This window comes from Emiliania huxleyi (assembly GCF_000372725.1).
Source record: "Emiliania huxleyi CCMP1516 unplaced genomic scaffold EMIHUscaffold_401, whole genome shotgun sequence".
Taxonomy (NCBI): Eukaryota; Haptophyta; order Isochrysidales; family Noelaerhabdaceae; genus Emiliania; species Emiliania huxleyi.
This window is the reverse complement of record NW_005198957.1, coordinates 46,826-66,843: the sequence shown is the minus strand read 5'-3', so window position 1 is coordinate 66,843 and position 20,018 is coordinate 46,826. Positions and strand designations below refer to the sequence as shown.

General features: G+C 66.7%; 5 protein-coding genes across 5 annotated transcripts; 4 read left to right on the top strand and 1 right to left on the bottom strand.

Moving 5' to 3' along the window:
* Positions 1-1,590: 1,590 nt before the first annotated feature.
* Positions 1,591-2,001, top strand: EMIHUDRAFT_243866 (hypothetical protein; the record flags this gene model as incomplete). The annotated part of the gene is made up of 2 exons (XM_005770045.1): positions 1,591-1,611; positions 1,690-2,001. The coding sequence occupies 2 exons, from the start codon at positions 1,591-1,593 to the stop codon at positions 1,999-2,001; spliced, it is 333 nt and encodes a 110-aa protein (XP_005770102.1).
* A 1,888-nt stretch (positions 2,002-3,889) lies between these two features.
* On the top strand, positions 3,890-5,203 carry EMIHUDRAFT_458940 (hypothetical protein; the record flags this gene model as incomplete). Its single annotated transcript, XM_005770044.1, has 3 exons — positions 3,890-4,576; positions 4,769-4,885; positions 5,035-5,203. Coding segments are annotated over 3 exons (972 nt in total), but the record flags the coding sequence as incomplete, so codon positions are not given.
* A 35-nt stretch (positions 5,204-5,238) lies between these two features.
* Positions 5,239-6,849, top strand: EMIHUDRAFT_458939 (hypothetical protein; the record flags this gene model as incomplete). The annotated part of the gene is made up of 5 exons (XM_005770043.1): positions 5,239-5,281; positions 5,499-5,698; positions 5,738-5,996; positions 6,128-6,200; positions 6,298-6,849. Coding segments are annotated over 5 exons (945 nt in total), but the record flags the coding sequence as incomplete, so codon positions are not given.
* A 6,237-nt stretch (positions 6,850-13,086) lies between these two features.
* Positions 13,087-13,761, bottom strand: EMIHUDRAFT_44130 (hypothetical protein; the record flags this gene model as incomplete). The annotated part of the gene is made up of 1 exon (XM_005770042.1): positions 13,087-13,761. A coding segment is annotated over one exon (675 nt), but the record flags the coding sequence as incomplete, so codon positions are not given.
* Positions 13,762-14,708: 947 nt separating this feature from the next.
* EMIHUDRAFT_458938 (hypothetical protein) lies at positions 14,709-19,991 on the top strand. Its single transcript, XM_005770041.1, has 11 exons — positions 14,709-15,451; positions 15,545-15,623; positions 16,083-16,130; positions 16,247-16,519; positions 16,591-16,770; positions 16,864-16,950; positions 17,091-17,174; positions 17,245-17,403; positions 17,475-18,204; positions 18,292-18,938; positions 19,909-19,991. The coding sequence occupies exons 1-10, from the start codon at positions 14,814-14,816 to the stop codon at positions 18,816-18,818; spliced, it is 2,805 nt and encodes a 934-aa protein (XP_005770098.1). The 5' UTR covers positions 14,709-14,813; the 3' UTR covers positions 18,819-18,938; positions 19,909-19,991.
* The last annotated feature ends 27 nt before the right edge of the window (positions 19,992-20,018 follow it).

The window sequence follows — 20,018 nt, the reverse complement described above, 5'->3', positions numbered from 1 at the left end:
GCGCACCGAGGTCATCATCTCGTGGTACAGGTCGTTGCCCTCGCGCGTGCGCTCGCCGACGCCGGCAAAGACGGAGAAACCGCCGTGGGCCTGCGGAGAGCGGAGCGGTGGGTTTGCGACGGCGTTGTGCTGCCCACGCCCCCCGTCCCGCCTTCCCCACACTCTCTCCGCTCGCCGCTCCCCCGAGTCACCTTTGCGATGTTGTTGATCAGCTCCATAATCACGACGGTCTTGCCCACGCCGGCGCCGCCAAAGAGCCCGATCTTGCCGCCCTTGGGGTACGGCTCAATCAGGTCAATCACCTTGATGCCCGTCGAGAGCACCTCCTGCTCGACCGACTGCTCGGTGAAGACGGGCGCCTCCTTGTGGATCGGCGACATCATCGTCGAGTCGACAGGGCCCTCCTCGTCGATCGGCTCACCGATGACGTTCATGATGCGGCCGAGCACGCCGTTGCCCACGGGGATGCAGATGGGCGCCTCCGTGTCAACCACGGTCTGCCCGCGCACGAGGCCCTCGGTGGCGTCCATCGCGATGGTGCGCACCGTGCTCTCCCCCAGGTGCTGCGCAACCTCGAGGACGAGCCGGATCTCGTGGCCCTCGACCTCGAGGCTGTTGAGGATAGCCGGCAGCGGCCCGTCAAACTGCACGTCCACCACCGCACCGATGACCGTCGTCACCTTGCCAGTGGACTTCTCGCGCGCAGCGACAGCAGCAAACGGCGCTGCACGGGGCGGGCATGCGAGCGGCGTCGGGCGTGCGGCAATCGCCACGCGGCGAGGGCGCCCCCCTCTCATTGCTCTCCGCGCCGCCGCCGGCCCTCGGGGTCGTGTGCACAACCTCCCAACCTTCTTGTGTCTCAGCGCGCAGAGTTTCTGTGCGCAGGCGGCCGGCGCGCCTTTTGAGAGCACCCCGGCGCTGCGGCGCGCGACGCGAGAGGAGGCTGAGCGCAGCATGACCACAGTACCTATTTCGAGCGCAACCCCGCTGCGTCCTGGCTCGCGCACACGCGCCCACGGTGCCTAAACAGCAATGTCCCACCTCTTATCGGCGTCGGCGCAAACATAAAAAAGGGAGGCCGCTTGACCCCAGTTGGGCCACGGTGACAGACACACAGCCCATTCCCCTTCCCCCGCAAGACATCAAGGACGAGGACACGACACAGGACGCACGCGTCGGCGTCGGGGTTGGCAAACCTGAGAAAAGAAACTCGCAGGCCAAGGCTGTACATGCAATACTGCGGCGTGCGGGTGCCTTCACGACCTGCACTCCAAAGGTTGGCAGCTGGTGACGCAGCATCCGACAGCGACGCCGCGGAGCCGGAGAGCCCTGCACAGAAGCGGCACATCATCATCACACGCCTCGGTGGCGCGTCGGTGCGACTCGCAGCGGTCCAAAATGCAAAAAGAAGGCGGCTCAAAAAAGACGAAATAAGCTAGAAGAGCTTCCGCGGTCTGACCGCAACGGCCCGCTATGTGGCGAGCAATGCGACGGCGTGCACTCATTCTACTGGTCTGTGGGCATCGGTGCTCCGCCTCCCTGTCATGGCCACCGTGCCTGTCATGGCCACCTTGCACCTTCCCCCCTGTCATGGCCACCTTCCCAGTGGCTGTGTGACGCAGCTCGCACAGCGACGCAGCCCAGCCTTGCAGCCCGCGGTGCAGCCTTCACAGCACATGGCACTGCAAGAAGTCGGGGTTGGCAAACCTGAGCCTGTGGCGCTATTTTAACCTGCCCCGACAGAGTCTCTCGATACGGCGCGCGGCGGCGCCGCTCCGCAAGCTGGGGCCGCTCCTTACGGACTCGTCGCTGCGCTCCTCAAGGCAAACACGGAGCGCGCTGCGCGCGCGGTCTACGCCGAATGCTGCGGCCGCCGTCACGACTGCCATCCTCGGCGGCGCCAAGCGCGCGAGCGGCGCCGATGGCCAGCCCGGCGCCACCTCCCAGCGACAAGCGCATGAGCGACAGGACGCGCATGAGCGACCGGTCCAGCGCACGTGATGGGCGCGCGACGGTTTCATGATTGATGATAGCCCCCCGCTACCCAGTTGCACTCGTGTTCGAGGTCAGCAGCGGCCGAGCGACGATCGGCTCGCCTCCGATCGCTGGGCGCGGTCACTCTCCGGCCCATCACCCGCCTGCCGATCACCTGTCCGCCTCGCCGCGCGCGGGCCGCTCGCCTGCTCGCCGCCGCCGCCGCGCGTCCCCGCGCCGCCACGCTTCCCTGCACCTGACTGCGCTCTCGAGCTGCGCAGACGGCGCGCTCTGGCAGACAGAGCAGCGGCCGCCCAGGCGGTCGCCGCGCTCTGGCAGACAGAGCAGCGGCCGCCCAGGCGGTCGCTGCTCCGCCCCGTCCGAATCCGTCCGCCCGCGCACCGCGGTGTGTGTCCCGCGTGTGTGTGTGGACTTGTCACTTGAGCCTCTATGCGGATTCGTAGACCATCTAATTCGTAGACCATCTGCGCAGCGCCTCGGAGAGGCGCGCACGAGGCGCGCTTTGTACTCGGGTTTGGATGGTAGCGGGGGGCCCCGCCGGAGGCTGGTAACTGATGTAAATTGCACCAATTTTCCTTTTTTCGGCGCTCGTGTGTGTATTGCACCAATTTCCGGCCCGCTGATCTCCCGCGCGCCTATTTTGGCGCTCTGATCTCGAGTGCCACCCGTTTTGCAGCCCTGTGATCTTGACAGCATCCCTCTCAGACCTATGATCCTCAGCGCCTCTTCAAACCGGCTCTGATCCTATGCGTGCCCCCTCCCTCCAGGTCTGCTGATCCCCACAGACCCTGCCGTGGGTGCTTGATCCTGAGGCGCGTTCCCGCCGGTGCTGTGATCCTGAGAGGGGTGTCTGTGATCCTGAGAGAGGCTTATCTGGCGCGAGAGCGCACCCAACGCGTCCGACACTCGCCGACTGCTCGCCCACATGCGCTGCAGCAGCAAGCCATGCAGGCCAACAGCAGACTTCTTGCAGTGCATGTGCTGTGAAGGCTGCACCGCGGGCTGCAAGGCTGGGCTGCGTCGCTGTGCGAGCTGCGTCACACAGCCACTGGGAAGGTGGCCATGTCGCCATGACAGGGGGGAAGGTGCAAGGTGGCCATGACAGGCACGGTGGCCATGACAGGGAGGCGGAGCACCGATGCCCACAGACCAGTAGAATGAGTGCACGCCGTCGCATTGCTCGCCACATAGCGGGCCGTTGCGGTCAGACCGCGGAAGCTCTTCTAGCTTATTTCGTCTTTTTTGAGCCGCCTTCTTTTTGCATTTTGGACCGCTGCGAGTCGCACCGACGCGCCACCGAGGCGTGTGATGATGATGTGCCGCTTCTGTGCAGGGCTCTCCGGCTCCGCGGCGTCGCTGTCGGATGCTGCGTCACCAGCTGCCAACCTTTGGAGTGCAGGTCGTGAAGGCACCCGCACGCCGCAGTATTGCATGTACAGCCTTGGCCTGCGAGTTTCTTTTCTCAGGTTTGCCAACCCCGACGCCGACGCGTGCGTCCTGTGTCGTGTCCTCGTCCTTGATGTCTTGCGGGGGAAGGGGAATGGGCTGTGTGTCTGTCACCGTGGCCCAACTGGGGTCAAGCGGCCTCCCTTTTTTATGTTTGCGCCGACGCCGATAAGAGGTGGGACATTGCTGTTTAGGCACCGTGGGCGCGTGTGCGCGAGCCAGGACGCAGCGGGGTTGCGCTCGTAAGAAAACTGAGTCAGCCCCAAGCAAGTTTTCAGGCGCCGTGCCCGTGGCTGGCTGGCCTCTGTTCCGCCCATGTCGAGCACCGCCTTGTGCTGTAACATCGGCAGGCGTGGCCGACACAGACAGAAGAAACGCTAGGGAGAAAAGTACAGTCCGACTCGGTAAAAGTAAGAAAACTCGCCGCAAGTTCTCAGGCGCCGTGCCTCAGGTTCCGGCCAATGTCGATCCTGCTGCTGCTGGGCTGCAGCGGCCTCCGCGGCGCCTCGCCGCTGGCGGTGGCGCACCGCAACGTCAGCTCGGAGGCCGTGTGCGCCGCCGCGACCGACCTGTGCTCTTGCTCGGCGCTCGCGCCCGGGTGCGGCTGGTGCTCGAAGAACGGCAAGTGCGCGCCCGCCGACCGGTGCACGACGACGTGCCGCGAGTGCCCCACGCGGCACGACACCTGCCGCTCGGCCTGCCGGCGCACCTGCGTCGACACGTGCGCGCAGGCCGCCTCGGTCTGCGGCTGCACCGAGCTCGACGGCTGCGGCTGGTGCTCTCATCGGCAGGTGTGCACGACGTACCCGGAGTGCTCCACCACGTGCGAAGAGTGCGACTCCTCGTGCAGCAACTACAAGCACTGCCAGAAGAAGTGCTACCCTCGCTTTCGCGTGCGGCCGGTGACGGCGCAGGACGGCCTCTTCCCGCTGAGCTCGTCCGACATCCACACCGCTTTCGCCGTCTTCCTCGCCACCGTCTTCGCCTCCGCGGCGGGCATCGGCGGCGGCGCGGTGCTCGTGCCCCTCTTCACCCTCATCGGCGACTTCACCGAGCACGAGGCCATCCCGCTCGCGCTCGCCACCGTCTTCGGCGCCTCTCTCTTCTCCACCTTCGGCACCTACCTCTGGCTCAAGTGACTCTCACCCTCACCCTCACCCTCACCCTCACCCTCACCCTCACCCTCACCCTCACCCTCACCCTCACCCTCACCCTCACCCCCACCCCCACCCCCACCCTCACCCTTCGGCACCTACCTCTGGCTCAAGTGACTCTCACCCTCACCCTCACCCTCACCCTCACCCCCACCCTCACCCTCACCCCACAGACACCCTCTCGTCCCGCACCGCCACCGGATCGCGTACGACGTGGTGGTCGTGCTGATGCCCGCCACACTGATGGGGACCACCGTCGGGGTCTTCCTCAACAAGATCTGCCCGAACTGGCGCGCGGGAGACACTTCCTAGACACCTCCTGGACACTTCCTCAACAAGATCTGCCCCAACTGCTGGTGCGGCGGGAGGCACTGCGCACGTGGGGCGGCTGGTGGGGCGGCTGGAGAGCGGCTCCCACCGCCCCCTGCGCGCCTCGCAGGCTCATTATGGTGCTGCTGGTGCTGCTCTGCGCCGTGATGGGCAAGCGCACCCTCGACAAGGCTCGCAAGGGGTGGGCCAAGGAGAGCCGAGCCATGTACGAGACGCTGCCGCAGGCAGAGAGAGACGACTCGGGCACGCCGCTCATCGGCGGCAAGGAGGGCGGCGGCGGCAAGGAGGGCGGCGGCGCGGGGCTGCGGGGCGGGGGAAGCCCCGACGGGTGTGGAGACGAGCCTGGCGCGAAGGAGGCGCGAGGTCGCCGAGAGCTGGCCGAGATCCGAGAGCTGGCCGAGAGATGGCCGAGAGCTGGCCGAGAGCTGGCCGAGAAGCTGCCTGGCGCTAAGTGGCTGCGGCCCTCTCCCCCTCCCTCTCCCCCTCCCTCTCTGCCTCTCTCTGCCGGGCGCCGCCGAGGCGCCTCCAGCGCCGCCCGTGCCCAAGCCCCGAGCTGCCTCTCCCCCGCCGCAGGCGCGCGCGGCGCTGCTGGAGCGGGAGGTGGAGGAGGAGGCACGCCCGCCTTGGGGCGACGCGCTCGTCCTCCTCCGCGCGTGGGCGGTCGTCTACCTGCTCGCCCTGCTCAAGGGCGGTCACGGCGCTCCCTCGCTGCTCGGGGTCGCGTGCGGCTCCGCCGGGCACTCCAGCGGCGCACCCTCGCCGCGGCAGCTGCGGTCACCCCCCCACGCATGTCGGTTGTGTGTGCCTCACAGGTACTGGGCGGTGGTCGTGCTCAACCTGCCCATCCTCGCGCTGCTGACCGCCGTAGCTGCGCGCGGCCGGCTGCGCACGCACCGCTCGCGCGTCCAGATGGGCTACGCGTACGTCGAGGGCGACGTCGAGTGGGACGTCGACAAGGTGGTGCGGCTGCCCGCCCTCGTCTGCGTCGGCGCCATCGCAGCCGGCATGCTCGGCGTGGGCGGGGGGATGATCCTCGGGCCGATCTTCACGGAGCTCGGCTTCCTCCCCGAGGCGCGGCCGAGACGCAGCCGAGACGCAGCCGAGATGAAGCTCGTCTCGACTCCCCTCGGTCCTACAACCCCCCCACACACACAATCACCGACGCCGTTGCCCAGCCCCACCCACCACCACCCTCCACTCAGGTCTCCTCCGCCACCTCGACGGTGATGGTGCTCTTCATGTCTTCGGCCACCGTCTGTCAATTCATCATCTTCGGCGCGAGATCCGCCGAGATCCGCCGAGATCCGCCGAGATCCGCCGAGGCCTTCCCAAACACCAGACACCACAGCCAACCAGCGCCTCCTCTGCCCAGGCATGATCGACCTCGAGTACGCAGCCTTCTTCGGCTTCTTCGGCGGCGTCCTCGGCGCCATCGTTGGCACCAAGGGCGCGCACTCGCTGCTGCAGCGCACGGGCCGCCCCTCCTTCATCGTCTTCTTCCTCGCCTTTATCCTGTTTGGCTCCGGGCTGCTCATGGTGGGGACCGGCTCGATGACGCTGATGGAGACCGGACTCGGCGGCTTCCGGCCGGTCTGCGGCCGGACGGGCAAGGCGGCGCAGTACGACTAGCGTGGCGGGCGAGGCGGCGGCCGCGTTGCCTCCTGCTCCACCCCCGCCTGCTGCACAGTGCCCGCAAGAACACGTCAGTCGCGTCTCCGTCTCGCCGCATCGAACGCTTGTGAGTGTTATTGCCGGCCGCCTGCCTTGCCGTGATTCGCGCGGCCGCCCGGGGTTTGTGATTGTGTGAATTGGGTTCATCGTCTCTCCCTCTCTGTGTGTGTTTTGCGTCTCCACGACCACGTCCAGCCCCCCGGCTCCGCTCGACCGTGTGAACATGTCGTCCGGTCTTATCCGTCGTGAAAATCATGGAAAGAATACACAGAAATACACGTATAGCGGCAGAAGCGGGCAAGCGCCTCGGGCCCCCGCGCCGCACTCGCTCTCACCTAGCCGCCTCGATGCGCTCCTGGTCCTCGGCGGCTAGGTCGATGTTGAGCCCGCCATCGTCGATGTGGAGGTCGCCCTCGACGCGCGTGTCGTACGGGACGCGAAGCTGCGAAGCGAGGAGGGCGAGCCGGCGGAAGAGCAGCAGCAGTATCCCCAGCACGAGCACGCTGATGACGAGCGCGGGCAGTGGAATGCCGCCCAGAATGCGCGCGTCCCGCTCGAGCTTCATCCATGAGATGGAGACACCGGCGAGGATGAGGCTCGCCAGCGAGGCGGCCAGCACGAGCCGCACGGTCACCCACTCCGCGCGGAAGATCTGCACGCACTTGGCGACCGATCCGGGCGGCCCACGCAGCGCGAGGCCCTGGGCATACACGACGCAGAAGGAGGTGATGACAAGGTTGTACATTGATAGCGCCATGGTGCAGCACGCCGCGACGTAAAAGAGCGGCACCTGCCATGACTCCTCGGGCGGCAGCATCTCGTGCGGGATCTTGATCTTGATCACGCCGACGTAGGCCAAACACGTCATGATCGAGGAGAGGCCGGCTGTGGTGGTGAAGCGATTCATGTAAAAGCTCATCTCCGCCTGGCGCAGGTCGAGGCCGCGCACCTTGAGCCCAGCCAAAAGCTCCAGCTTCTGCGCGCTGAGCATGTTGGGCAGAGCGCCCGGGCCGGACCCGGTCTCGAAGAGGAGGAATAACGCACGGGCCCTCACAGCTCAGCTGGGAAGAGGACCGCCGCTTAAGCGGCGTGGCGATTTGTCAATGGTACCGCGTCTGCGACGCGGGCGCCTTGCGGGCAGAGCCCTTAGCCACCCTTTATATCTTGCGCGGTCAAAAAGCAGTTTTTTTCCTTTTTTTCTGGGGCTTCCCTCGCTGGCTGTGTGTCTTGTGAGCTTGTTTGTGTCTGTCTGTGTGTCGCTCGTGCGTGTCGTCATCATCTGTCCAGCGTCCACCCATACCGCGTTGGTGTCCAGTCCGAGCCTGACTGTTCCATCCCGGGATGGGCGACGTGGCATAGTGGGAAAGTATATACCGAGCTCAGAGGCGGTGCCCGGCGAGGCACATTGCGTGGGTGCCGAGCGCACTTGTCCGAGCGCAGGCAGTGCCCACAGGGACGCCACCCCGCCGGCGCAAGGTCCGCATCCCCGGACAATCGGCCTCGTCCCAATCGCCACGATCATGAAAAATTCGTCCGGGCGTATTATAGGCTGCGCCATCTCGCGCTAAATTTATTTTATTCTACAATGAAAATGTCACGCTCTTCACAGAATTCATCTTCGATGTCCTTCTGACGGCCGCCGCGCTGCGGCCGCACGTCTAACTCCGTCATAGTGCCACGACGTGCGGCCCGCCTAGAATTAGCACACGCGCCTCTGCTCGCAAACACTCACCTAATGAATTGTCATCACCCGTGAGTGCGAGATAGGGCTGGCAGTAGGCCGCTAGCCCGTGAAGAGAGCGTCCATAGACACCTCACTAGACCCCACACACGGTCTCGTCCGTGCCTCGCCGGCCGGCGAGATTGCTATAGAGGTGGAGCAAGCCTGCTCTAGCCTCGCATGTTACTTCCTGTCGTCTGTTGTTTGTTGTGCCCTTGTTTGTTCCTTTGGCACCTTAGAGTGCTGGGGGGGGCGACAGGGAGGATGTGGCCCTGAGTTATGTGTACGCCAACTCAGCACAGGGTGTGTGGCAGCCAGCTGGCTGTGTGTCTTGTGAGCCTGTTTGTGTCTGTGTGTCGCTCGTGCGTGTCGTCATCATCTGTCTAGCGTCCACCCCATTACCGCGTTGGTGTCCAGTCCGAGCCTGGCTGTTCTTCACCTTTCTACATACATACTAACTAACTAACTAACTAACTGGGCCTGCCGTTGGCCAGCGGGAGGGCAAGAATTTGTTCGACTGGCGTCCGCGGAAGCCATGTTTTTCGCCTTTGAGCAAATCTAATCCTCTCTCACCGCACACTGACACGACGGGAGGACGCACCCCGGCTAGTCGCCGACCACACCCAAAAAGAACCCTGCACAAAGATCGCAAGGGCGGGGACCTGTTCTTTTTTACCCACCTCACAGTAGAGAGGTGTCCGTTTTTATTTATTTATTTACTGACACGACAAGGGCGTGGATGGACCCTGGCGCCGCACACACATCGGCACACAAGTATTACGCCGCATCGGGAAGAGCCAGGCGCGCCAACGGCATTGCTAAAAATCTCTCTCTCTCCCCCCCCCCCCACACACGGCAAAGTACATATAGAGAGATTTTTTTGAAAACCAACAAGAAATGACGACTCTCACAGTGATTTGGGCTCGGCATCTCTCTCTCCAAGTATAGCGCGCAAACAAAAGCGCGGCCCTTGGAGCACTTTGGAGTGCAGTTCCAGTTGGTAACCTCACACCTAGGGCCTGGGAACTAAGTCCTATACGAAGCGCACCCAGCGGGCCGGTGCTTGGGGACCGGGCCTAACGGGCAAGGGGCAACGAGAGCAGAACGATAGAGCCCCGGTGACCCCTAGGGGTGTGCGCGCCGCGGTCGCAGGGAGGGCGGAGGGGCCATCAAGTAAAAACACGGCCCTTGCTTGGGAGGCATGTTGGGAGGACGCACACACTCTCCACTCACCGCACTCTCACACCTGCCTGCCTGGAGCTCCCCTGACCTGTGGCTGCCTGGCTGCCTGGCTGCCTGTCCGGCCTGGCTGTATCTCGGCGCAGAAATCTCCTTCCCCTCCCAATGCGTATTTGTGGTTAGATTTTTTATCGTTTATCGACCTCCCCGGCTGATAAATAAATGAATAAACCAAAACGGACACCTCTACTGTGCCTACCTCGGCTCCCCGGGAATGACAGATTATTAACCGAATGGCGTATGTCGCGCCGAAGACCGGTGTGCGCTTGGTCCTTGGCGGTTATGAGAATCGTTTGTCGCCGCCTTGCCTGACGAGCGCAAGCTGATACTGTGCGACTGTGGGCGCGCAAAGCGCGTCGGGAGCTTGCATGTCAAATCGCTCGGCTGGCAGCTGGTTGCGTCGCCTCCCCAAAAGCGCACCTTTGTCTCTCTCCGGCAAAAAGAGCCGCTCTCTACCGCACGCATCCAGCTTCGCTGTGGCATAGACCTCCAAGCCAAAATCCTGTCGGCGTCTGGCACTGATAAGTCGCTGCGGCGACGGACCAACCTGATTGGCGAAGCGAGGACAGCGACCTTGAGCGTCCGCGCTGCCAGGCACGCCAGGTGCTCGGCAAACAAGTCAGCCGCCATGTTATGCAGGCGCCACTCGAACAAGGCCAGAACCGTGCCCATCGGGCCGTATACGAATCGGTCGTTGAGTTGGTGAAAGTGAGCAAAGTCGGGGACCACGATCCATGCTGGCCCGCCGCCGCGCCGCTCCCCGCTCGCCGAGGCGTTTTGCGACACCTGCCAGGTCAGCGTCGCTCCCGGGGGGACGAGGTCGCGGTGAATCGGGCTTGCGTACTCCACATCGACACGCGCAGCGATGGCTAGCTTTGCGCCAGCACGCAGGGCAACGGCGGCTGCCCGTGCTGCGTGCGCCATGGCGCGGCGGTACCGCAGCATCGAATCGGTCGAGTTCACACCCCCCTCGACCACGAGCGTGTCTGCCCGCAGTTTCGGCCCGGCGAATGCCGAACGAACGGCCGCGAGCGTGCACGGGTGCGAGCAGTCCATGCTGCCGTGGATTGAGACCTTGTAGAGGCTGTGGCCGTGGGTGAGCGGCGCGAGCAGGTTCTGCTGCACGCTGGCGAGCGAGACTGCGAGCTGGAGGTCGGAGCGGACAGCGCCAAAGAGGAGCAGGCTAATGTGCACCGGGCCCCGGGGCTTCTGTTCTGCGCCCCTCGTCATCCGCGATGGCCGGGCTCGGCGGGCAGGCTAGCCCGGGCGTCGCGGAGGAACGGCAGCCGACACACAGCCGGGGCAAGACAAAAGGCCGCCGAGGGGAAAGGGAGTTCGCAACTAAACGGCCGAAGCGGGTATCACTCCAGTTCACGCCCGCCGACCCCGATGCACCTTATTACCCGAACCCCCTACCTGCAAGCCCACCGAGAGGGGTAGGGGTCAGCCTTGTTCAATTAAACACGAGTTCCACCGTAGCGCCGCATAACTCTAAGCGCGCGTGTGAGCGAGGGCAGAAATGCAACGCTCACGCGGTCCCGGGCTCGGTCCTCCCACATTCTCTAAATGATGAGTCTCGCTCTCCCTTATACAATAAGGGGCCCCTGCGAAATAAAAAGCGGAGGCCTCAGTGGGAGCGAACTCTGACGGAGAGGGAGGTTCCCCGTGTTTGTTTGTTTGACAAAAGTGCTTCTTAGCTCCCCGGCCCTGGATGTGCGGTTAATGACTGCACTCCAAGTGCTCCAAGTGCTCCAAGTGCAAAACAACTCGCGCGCGCGTGAACAGGGCTCCAGGCCCCAAATTACGTGTGAGTGTTAGAGTTGTTTGGTATTGCTAAAAATCTCTCTCAAAAGTGGGCCCGCCCGGGGCAAAATGGTAAAAGTCGCGCCGCCGCAGGCGCGCGAAAATTTTGGACATTCTACTCTCCGGCGAATGCCACTAGCCCCCCCAAGCCGGCAGATGGTACCTCGGCAGCTGCAACCAAGCCAGCGGGTGAAGTGTTGTGGGAGGATGCGTCCTTATGTGTCACAAACTTGTAGCGCTACATACATGTACATGTTTGGACACACACCGGCGGGCGCTTTCGAGGGGCGAGCGGCAGCATTTTTTAGCCATAGTGTGCGGGAACTACTTTGCCGTTGCGGGACGATAGGGATAGCTAGTACTTGCTGCACCCGCGGCGCGCAGCGCCGAAGAAATTTTTGAAACATGCTAAAAGTTGGGCGCTCCGAGACGACCAAAGTGGTAAAAGTCGCACTCTCCCCTGACCCGATCAAAGGCGTAAAAGCACCCGAGGCTCCAGAAACCTAACCCTCAGACTATGGTCGTGTCAACACGCGTAAGGTTGGGGTGCGTGTGTATAGTCCGTGTACATGAGGACAAAGAACCCTGCACAAAGTCGAACAAAGACGCCGCATGGGCGGGGACCTGCTCCTTTTTACGCAACTCCTGGAAGATGTGTCCGTATTTGGTCTCTGAAGACTGAACGGGCGCGGATGATCACCCTCACGCACCCTTCGCCACGCGCGTCAGTCCCGTCAGAAGGGTGTGTGATGACGGGTGGAAAGGGTGATCTGCTACAGTACCCCGCACGCAGCGAGCGCTAGCTGAGACCGCGGGAAGCTGTAGGAGCTAGCTTCGCAGATGTCCTCCGGGGCGCGCAGAGTTCGGTGGATTGATTCGGACATTCGGTGGAGAGCCTGTGCTAGCGCGCTCTCCCCTCTCGAGCAGAGAGAGTTCTCCGCCGCCCGGCGCCCCCAAGCAAGCACTCGCTCAGGGCGCGGCGAGCCCCGTGAAGGCGAGGCGGAACTCCTCGAGCTCCAGCTCGCCGTTGCCGTCGAGGTCGAGCAGGCTGAAGACGTTCTCGCCGTCGCGCAGCTGCCGCTCCGGGGGCAGCCGCGCGTTGAGCATCTCGACGCCGGTGAGGAACTCTTCGCGAGAGACCGTCCCGGAGTGGTCCGTGTCGAGGTGCTGGAAGACCGTGAGGAGCACCGCGTGCTGTGCAAACACCGCCGCTACGGTGGCGCTTTCCGAGCCGTCGCTGGGCGGCGCCAGCTTACCCGTCTGCCGCTGTCTTAGTGCGACGCCGTCAAAGGAGTTGAGCCAGCGGCGCGTGTCGACCAGGCCCGTGTCGGTCAGCTCCATGCTGCCATCAGGACCGCGGCTCGCACGCTGTATGGTCGGCACCGCCAGGTGCTCCCGCAGCGCGACCCAGTCGAGTCCAACCTCGAGCTCGGCGTCGAGGATGCGGGCCCACGCGTCGGGCTCCAGCCGCCCGTCGGGGTCGGCCGCCACAAAAGCCTCGGCAAGGCGGTGCTTGTGCGTGCTGATGAGCACGGCCAGCTCCGCCTCTCCGCCGTCGGCGTCACCGCGCTCACCGGTCGCGCCCCCGTCGTCGATCGAGAACTCGCTCGCCTCGCACTCCTCGCCGGCCAGCCGCAGGACCGCCCCCGAGTTGAAGCCCTCGCCGCGCGGGTAGTCCGCGGCGGAGAAGACGGTGTAGACGGCAGTGCCCCCCCCGCAGTCAATTGCCTCCCACCCGTCGGGCTTCACCTGGTGCGAACGCACGAGGTAGCGGAGGCCCTGCCGCTCGAGCCACGCGCGGGCTACGTCCGGGCCAAAGATGAAGCCCGCGCCGCCGCGGCTCTCGTTGGTGTGAAGGCCGTCGTCGTACGACGGATCCGACCAGACGAGTCCCTGGATGAGAGCGGCATCCGGCTGCCCCTCTGGCTGCAGCACCGAGCGCAGGTCGTCGCGCCCGCGAGCGATGCTGCTGACGGCGCCGAGGTCGAGCTCTGGCCCGGGCAGGCCGCCGTGGACGATGGCGGCGTGCGAGGTGAGCGCGCAGAGCGGGAGGGCGGCGAAGAGGTCGGAGACAGCCTCCCACACCTCCTCGTGCGCGGCCGCGTGCTTGGCCTGCACCTCGTCCGCAAAGCCGTACGCCGCGGAGAGGAGCGCGTCCTCGTGATTGCCGCGGAGCAGCACGACCGAGCCGTCCGGCTGAGCAAAGCGGAGCAGCAGGAGCGAGCAGAGGACCTCGAGCGAGTTGGCGCCGCGGTCGACAAAGTCGCCGTTGAAGACCATGGTCGCCGTCCCCTCGCCCGCGAAGATGGCCGAGGTGCGTGCGCCGCCGCTCAGGTCGGCGCACACCCGGAGAGCCGCGCGCAGCGACGGCATGCACCCGTGCAGGTCCCCGACGACGGTGACGACGCGGGCGTCGCGGAGATCGGCGACGCCCGGCTCGTTGCGTATCGCCTCGGCTGAGGCGCGCAGCAGCCGGAGCAGCGACGCCTGCTCGAGCGTCTCCCCGCGCAGGAGGGAGTCGAGCGCATCCGCTGCGAGGCCGGGCGTGAGCTCGGCGAGGTCGTCGGGCAAGCGAAGGCCGTTGGAGGGAGCGGTGTCAATCGAGGCTGGCGACGCCTCCGCTCCATCGCGGCCCTCCAGCGCGAGCGAATGCAGGTCCTTGAGCAGCCGGGCGAGCAGCAGCTTCTGCCTCTCGTCGTACTCGTCGAGAGCGCTGCGGATGAGGTGGGAGGAGGAGGCGGAGGCCTTGCGCGACGAAGCGGACGAGGCCAAGGATCGGCGGCGAAGGCTGCGGCTGGAGAGACGACCCGAGACACGGACGGCGAGAGGCCAACGCGGACGGGCTGCGGCCAGCCACAGCATGCCTGCAACGTACGTCCCGCCGTGGACGGAGATCACCTACATGCCGAAAATCACACACGCGTCTTCTGCCGGGCGCGCATCTGAACTCGTACCAGGGCATACCAGGTAGGCCATCGCTTTGCTGATGAGAGATCAGGCGCCTGAATGGCGACAGTGAGCGTCTCCTACTTAGGAATCCTATGGATTGCGCTCGAGGTCCGAGGAGCGCAAGAGCGCGCCGCAGGCGAAGCGATTTTTGGCGGCTGGGCTCTTCCAGTGAACTTAGTGATCACGGCGCGAGTCTGTGAATAGGCCCCGGAGGCCTCAACCCCCAACTAAAGGGTTGACGAGGGGGCTCACCGTCAGACATGTCCCAGCCTGGCGAGGTACTTCCAGCCTGCTGTGGGAACAGCTGACGCAGTCTCGCCGAGGCTCGCCCCAGCTCTCGGGTTGACTCGGCCAGACAAAACCCGAGAGGCGTGGGAGTACCTCGCCAGGTCCCAGCGAGACGCCTACCCACCAAGCCAACAAGGGAGCCGATCACGAGCAGTGCGAAAGGGTCGACGGGGTGACTCGAACGCCTGGCCGAGCACGTGCAGACGCGGACCGCCGCAATGTCGAAGGACGAGGGGAACGCGCACCTCAAGGCAGGCCGGCTGGCCGAAGCGATTGCCAGCTACACTTCGGCGCTCGGCGCGCCCTCACTCAGCAAAGAGGCGGTCGCGGCGCTCCACGCCAACCGTGCGCTCGCGCACCTGAAGTTGAACGCCGCCTCCGAGTGCGTGGCGGACTGCGACGCGGCGCTCTCGGCCCAGCCGGGGTACGTCAAGGCCATGTACCGCCGTGCGCAGGCACGCGAGGCGCTCGGCTCTCCCGCCGACCTCGGAGCCGCCTTCCGAGACGCGCAGGCCGCACTCCGCCTCGACCCAGAGAACCGGGAGGCCGCCCTCCTCGCGCGGCGGCTCAAGGCGGCGGTCGACGCTTGCAGTGCGGCCGACGAGTCGGCGCCACGCGCCGCCACCGAGGCGCTGCGCCGCGCCGTGGCCGATGGCGCCGGTGAGGAGGAGCTGGCGCGCTGCGTCGGACGGATGTCAAAGGTGGCGGAGGACCGCTCGCAAGGGCCAGCGCTCGTCCACACGGGCGCCGCGGCCGAGCTCGTCTCTCTCCTCCCCCGTGAGGACGAGGTCGTCGACGCGTCCAGCCTCCGCATGCCCCTCGTCGGGCTCGCCGTCGAAGCCCTCGAGCGGATGGCGTCTTCGGACCTGCTGCCCGGCGCGGGCGCAGCCGCGGCCGGCGGGCTCGGCGCCGCCTCCCCCGCGTCCGGCTGCGGCACTGCCGCGCGGAGGGCCATTTGCCAGGCGTGCGAGGGGCAGCCCCGGCCGAGGGACCCGCTGCACGCCTCGCTCGCCGGCCGGCTGCTCGCGGTGGCGAGGGCGTGCGGCGGCGCGCGCAGCGGCCTCGCCGCCGCCGCAGGAGGCGGAGAGCACCCACAGCTCCAGAACTGCCTCGCGACGGCCAAGCGCGCCCTCTCGCTCCTCGCGCTCCTCGGAGGGACTCGCGCCGCCCTCGGCTCGCAGGACGCGCAGGCCGCCGCCCTGCGCGGGCTCCTCGCGCTCGCCTCGCCTCGCGCCGCGGGCAGCGCCGCCGCCGCGGGAAGCGCGCCCGCCGGCTCGCCCCTGCCCCCCGTCGACGAGGTCGAGGACGAGCCGCGAATCGTCGAGATTGAGCCCGAGGCGGCGGCGGGCGGCGGGGCGGCGGCGGGCAGCGGGGCGGCGGCGGGCGGGGCGGCGGCGGGCGGGGCGGCGGCGGCGGGCGCGCCCGATGCGGCCGTGTCGCGCGCCGCGCTGGACGGTGTGCTGCGGATGGCGGAGCTGGACCCGGAGGCGTGCCGCGCGGCGCTGCCCGACGTGATCCGATCGCTCTCCTGGCTGGTCGGCGACGACGAGACCGAGGCGCGCCGCAGCCCGCTCGCCACAGCCCGTTCGCCGCAGCTCGCTCTCTGTCCCCCGGCGGAGGGTGACTGGGCTGATCGCATCTTGCTGACTAGGCGCACCGCAGCTCGCTCGCCATCCTCGCGCGGCTCCTGACGCCCGCTGCCGCCGCCAACGGCAAGGGGGACGACAAGAGCGAGGACGAGGCCTTTCACAAGGGCGCGTGCGCCGGGGCGGAGGCTGCCCTTTTTCCCACGTTGCGCGACCCGGAGGCGGAGTGGGAGGCCCACGCCGCGGCGGTGCACGGAGTGACTGCCGTGCTGGAGGTCAACAAGAAGGTCGGCGCTTGGCTTCTGCGGCAGGAGTCCATCTTTTGGTCGCTCGCCGAGGCGGCCGAGCTCGAGGAGGGGTGCTCGTGCGAGCGTGAACGGCGTCTCTTCACAGGTGCAGCTGTGAACAGGTGGCCGAGCTCGAGGACGAGGGGCTGCAGCGCTCCCTCGCCGAGATCTACGCGCACGCGGCCGCCGACGTTTCCCTGTTCAAGGACAAGGAAGGCGAGGAGCCGATCCGCCACTTGCGCGCCTTCCTGCGCTCGCCGCGCCCGAAGGTCCGCGCGCGCGCGTGCGTCGCGCTCGCCAAGGCGCGCCGCTTCTCGTCCGCCACCTCTCTCCTCCGCCGGCGAGGCCTGACGACTGCCTCCCCCCCCCCCCCCCCCCTTCCCTCGTGGCGACAGGTCTGCCTCCTGCACCATGACCACCGCGCTCGCATCGACCCGACGGGGAAGCTGCTCGCTGCGACGCGCGGACTGCTCGAGGCCAAGGTCCCGCCGCACGTCCACCGGTGGGCGGTCATATGAGCCTACTATATCTGACTTGATAATCTATACTTAGGTCCCGCCGCACGTCCACCGGTGGGCGGTCATATGAGCCTACTATATCTGACTTGATAATCTATACTTAGGTCCCGCCGCACGTCCACCGGTGGGCGGTCGAGGCGCTCATGTACCTCACGCTGATGCCGGACCTCAAGGCGCGCGCCCACGCCGTGAATTACCCCCCCCCCCCTCCCTCTCCTCCTCTTCCTCCCTCGCCCGACCCCGGCCCCGAGCCGACAGGAGCACCTCGCCGAGACGGGCGCGCGCTTCGGCTCCCTCGTCGCCGTCGCGCACTCGGCAAGCAAGGACCCCTCCCTCCACCACGCGCTCGTCTCCGCCCTCGGCGCCCTCTGCGCGCCGCGCGAGAAGAGCGACGAGCAGAAGCGGCTGGAGCAGGAGATGCACGAGGCGCAGGTCGAGCGCACATCCAGGACACGTCCATGACATGTCCGAGACATGCCCCGCAGGAGATGGACGAGGCGCAGATCGAGCAGATGCGCCAGCTCGCCGCGGGTGGCGCGGGCGGCGCCGCGCCGAGCGAGCGCAAGGACGACCCTGCGGTACTCACCAAGCTCGCCGCCACCCTCGTCGAGGACGACGCGGTGCTCGTGCTGGCCGAGCTCGTGGCGGCGGCAGCCTCGCGCCCCGGCGGCAGCGGCGCGAGCACGCTGCACACCGCGGCGCGCGTGCTGCTCTCGATGGCGACGACGCCAGAGGCGCGCGGCAAGATCGTGGCGCAGGGAGGCTTCAAGGCGCTGCTCACTTGCGCCCTGTGCGAGCACGAGCCGACCGCGACCTCCGCCGCGTGGGCCCTCGCCAAGGTTGGCATCTCGATCAACCCAGTCGCCTACCCGCGCCGGCCCGGCTCCGGCCCAGAGTCGATGGTGAAGCCGCTGCTGCGGCTCGTCGACGGGGCCGAGCATGAGTTGCAACAGTTCGAGGCGTGCCTCGCCCTCTGCAACCTCGCGACACACCCCGAGCTGCAGCAGCGCATCCTGACTTGCGGCGGCTGGCGCACCCTCACGATGAGCCTCGCCTGCGAGAACGAGCTCGTGCAGCGCGCCGCCCTCGAGGCCATGTCCAACCTCACCACCGCCGACGAGGTGGCCGCAAAGTTCGCCGAGCCCGGCTCGACCGAGGCGAAGATCTTCGTCGGCTTTTGCGGCTCGGACGACCCGAAGGCGCAGCTCGCCGCGTCGGGTGCAGACGACCCGCCGCCGCCCGAGGCTGCCACGCCCCTCTCCCACCCGCCCTCCGGACAGCCGTCCTCCGCACACCCGCCCGTAGGTGCGATCGCGACCCTCGCCGGCGACCCCGAGATCGGCAGCGCGCTCCTCGGCGCGGGCGCGCTCGAGCCGCTCGTCAACATCGCCCTGCTCTCCGACGATCCGCCGCTGCTCCACCGCGCCGCCGTCGGGCTCGCAAACCTGTTCAACAACAACGCGGACGCCATCCTCGGCCCGGCCGCCCCGACCGACCAGTCGGAGTTGCCCGGGCCCGCCCTCACCGCCGTCGGCGCGCTGATCACCCTCTCCTCCTCGCCCGTCGAGCCGGCGAAAGCAGCCGCCGTCGGAGCGCTCGTCCAGCTGCGCAAGACGCGGCCCGACGTGCCGATGCCGCCCGCCGAGGTGGTGCAGGCGGTGGTCGCGAACATCCGCGCCGAGCACGCGGCGCGGGTTGCAGAGGCGGAGGCGGAGGCGGCGGCGGAGGCGGCGGCGGAGGCGGCGGCGAAGGCAGGAGCGGGGGGCAGCAAGGAGGCTGCAGAGGCGCTGCTGCCACGCGGCGGCGGCGATGAGGTGGAGGTGGAGGTCTGAGATCTGTCTGAGATCACTCCGGCTGTGGCGGGTATATCGCGCATCGGCATTATTGTATGGGGCGTGTATCCGTCTTCCGTGTGTCGTACCGAATCCGGCGCGAATCCGAATGCGCGCGGGCGAGGGTGCCAGGGTAGGCTCCGCCTCACTGCATCTCGAACTGGATTCCACGAATTGATTTTCCTAGCGTCGTCAAAGTGAGCTGAAAGCTCGCTGCGGCGGCGCGCGGCGCGCGGCGGGCAAGCTGCCTGCTGGCGGGCGGCGCTTCTAGTCGTGATTTTAGTGCCGCGTAGGTCGCCCTTCGGCCACTTCTCGGGCGTGCGGCCGCAGCGCGGCGAGAAGGCGGCGCGCTCGGCCCGCTGGCGGAGGTGAAGCCCCCCAGAGCGGAAGCTGGCGGGCCGGGGGCGTCGGGCGGGTGCGCGGCGGCACCCGTGCCACCGGGACGGGCCGTGGTGGCCCGTGTGGCGGCCGTGAAGGGCCGTTTGGTGCGCCCCGGCGGCCTCCTGCACGGCGGCCGCCGGGGCCGGTTTGGACTGTGTTTGGGGGGGTGGAGGGGTCCGGTGGCCGGTGTGATGGTCGTTTATCACCCTCCTATCACCCACTTACCGCCCCCGGCCGTGGGGGCCTCTCCAGACGCCGCCATTTATGATTTCAAAGGGTCCTGCCGACGCTCATCACAGTGCGGCGGAGGGGCCGGAGCCGGCGCCGCGGAGGACGAGGATGGCCGTGGCGGACCGGGACGAGCTCTTGGAGGTTCAGTGTCAGTGAGTATATTGTAGAGGCCACCCATGTGCACAATATCTTGACTGAGAGCTAAGCCAGGAGAGGCGATGCCGAGGCCGTACAGCAGCTTGATGGTGCTGCGCCGGCGTGCGTCCCGCCGGCCGCCGGGGCCGGTTTGGACTGTGTTTGGGGGGGGGGAGGGGTCCGGTGGCCGGTGTGATGGTCGTTTATGGCCCTCCTATCACCCACTTACCACCCCCGGCCGTGGGGACCTCACCGGACGCCGCCATTCATGATTTCAAAGGGTCCTGCCGTCGCTCAGTTCTCCAATCACAGTGGGCTGTGGGGCGGAGCCTACCCTGGCTCTTGCGTCTCGGTCGGCGCAGGTCGCAGGAGGCAAGTGTCGGCTTTCAGCTTTCAACGCGTAACGTTGAATAAATTAGTAAAATGCAGGCGCTGGCACGCACGTACACGCCG

Bases quoted from the DNA above. Each gene is read 5' to 3' on its own strand.
- EMIHUDRAFT_458938 (XM_005770041.1), top strand. From the start codon at position 14,814: ATGTCGAAGGACGAGGGGAACGCGCACCTCAAGGCAGGCCGGCTGGCC. The intron at 15,452-15,544 runs GTCTTCGGACCT...TGCCGCGCGGAG, and splicing joins GAAGCCCTCGAGCGGATGGC to GGCCATTTGCCAGGCGTGCG. The intron at 16,520-16,590 runs GCGGCCGAGCTC...AGCTGTGAACAG, and splicing joins TCTTTTGGTCGCTCGCCGAG to GTGGCCGAGCTCGAGGACGA.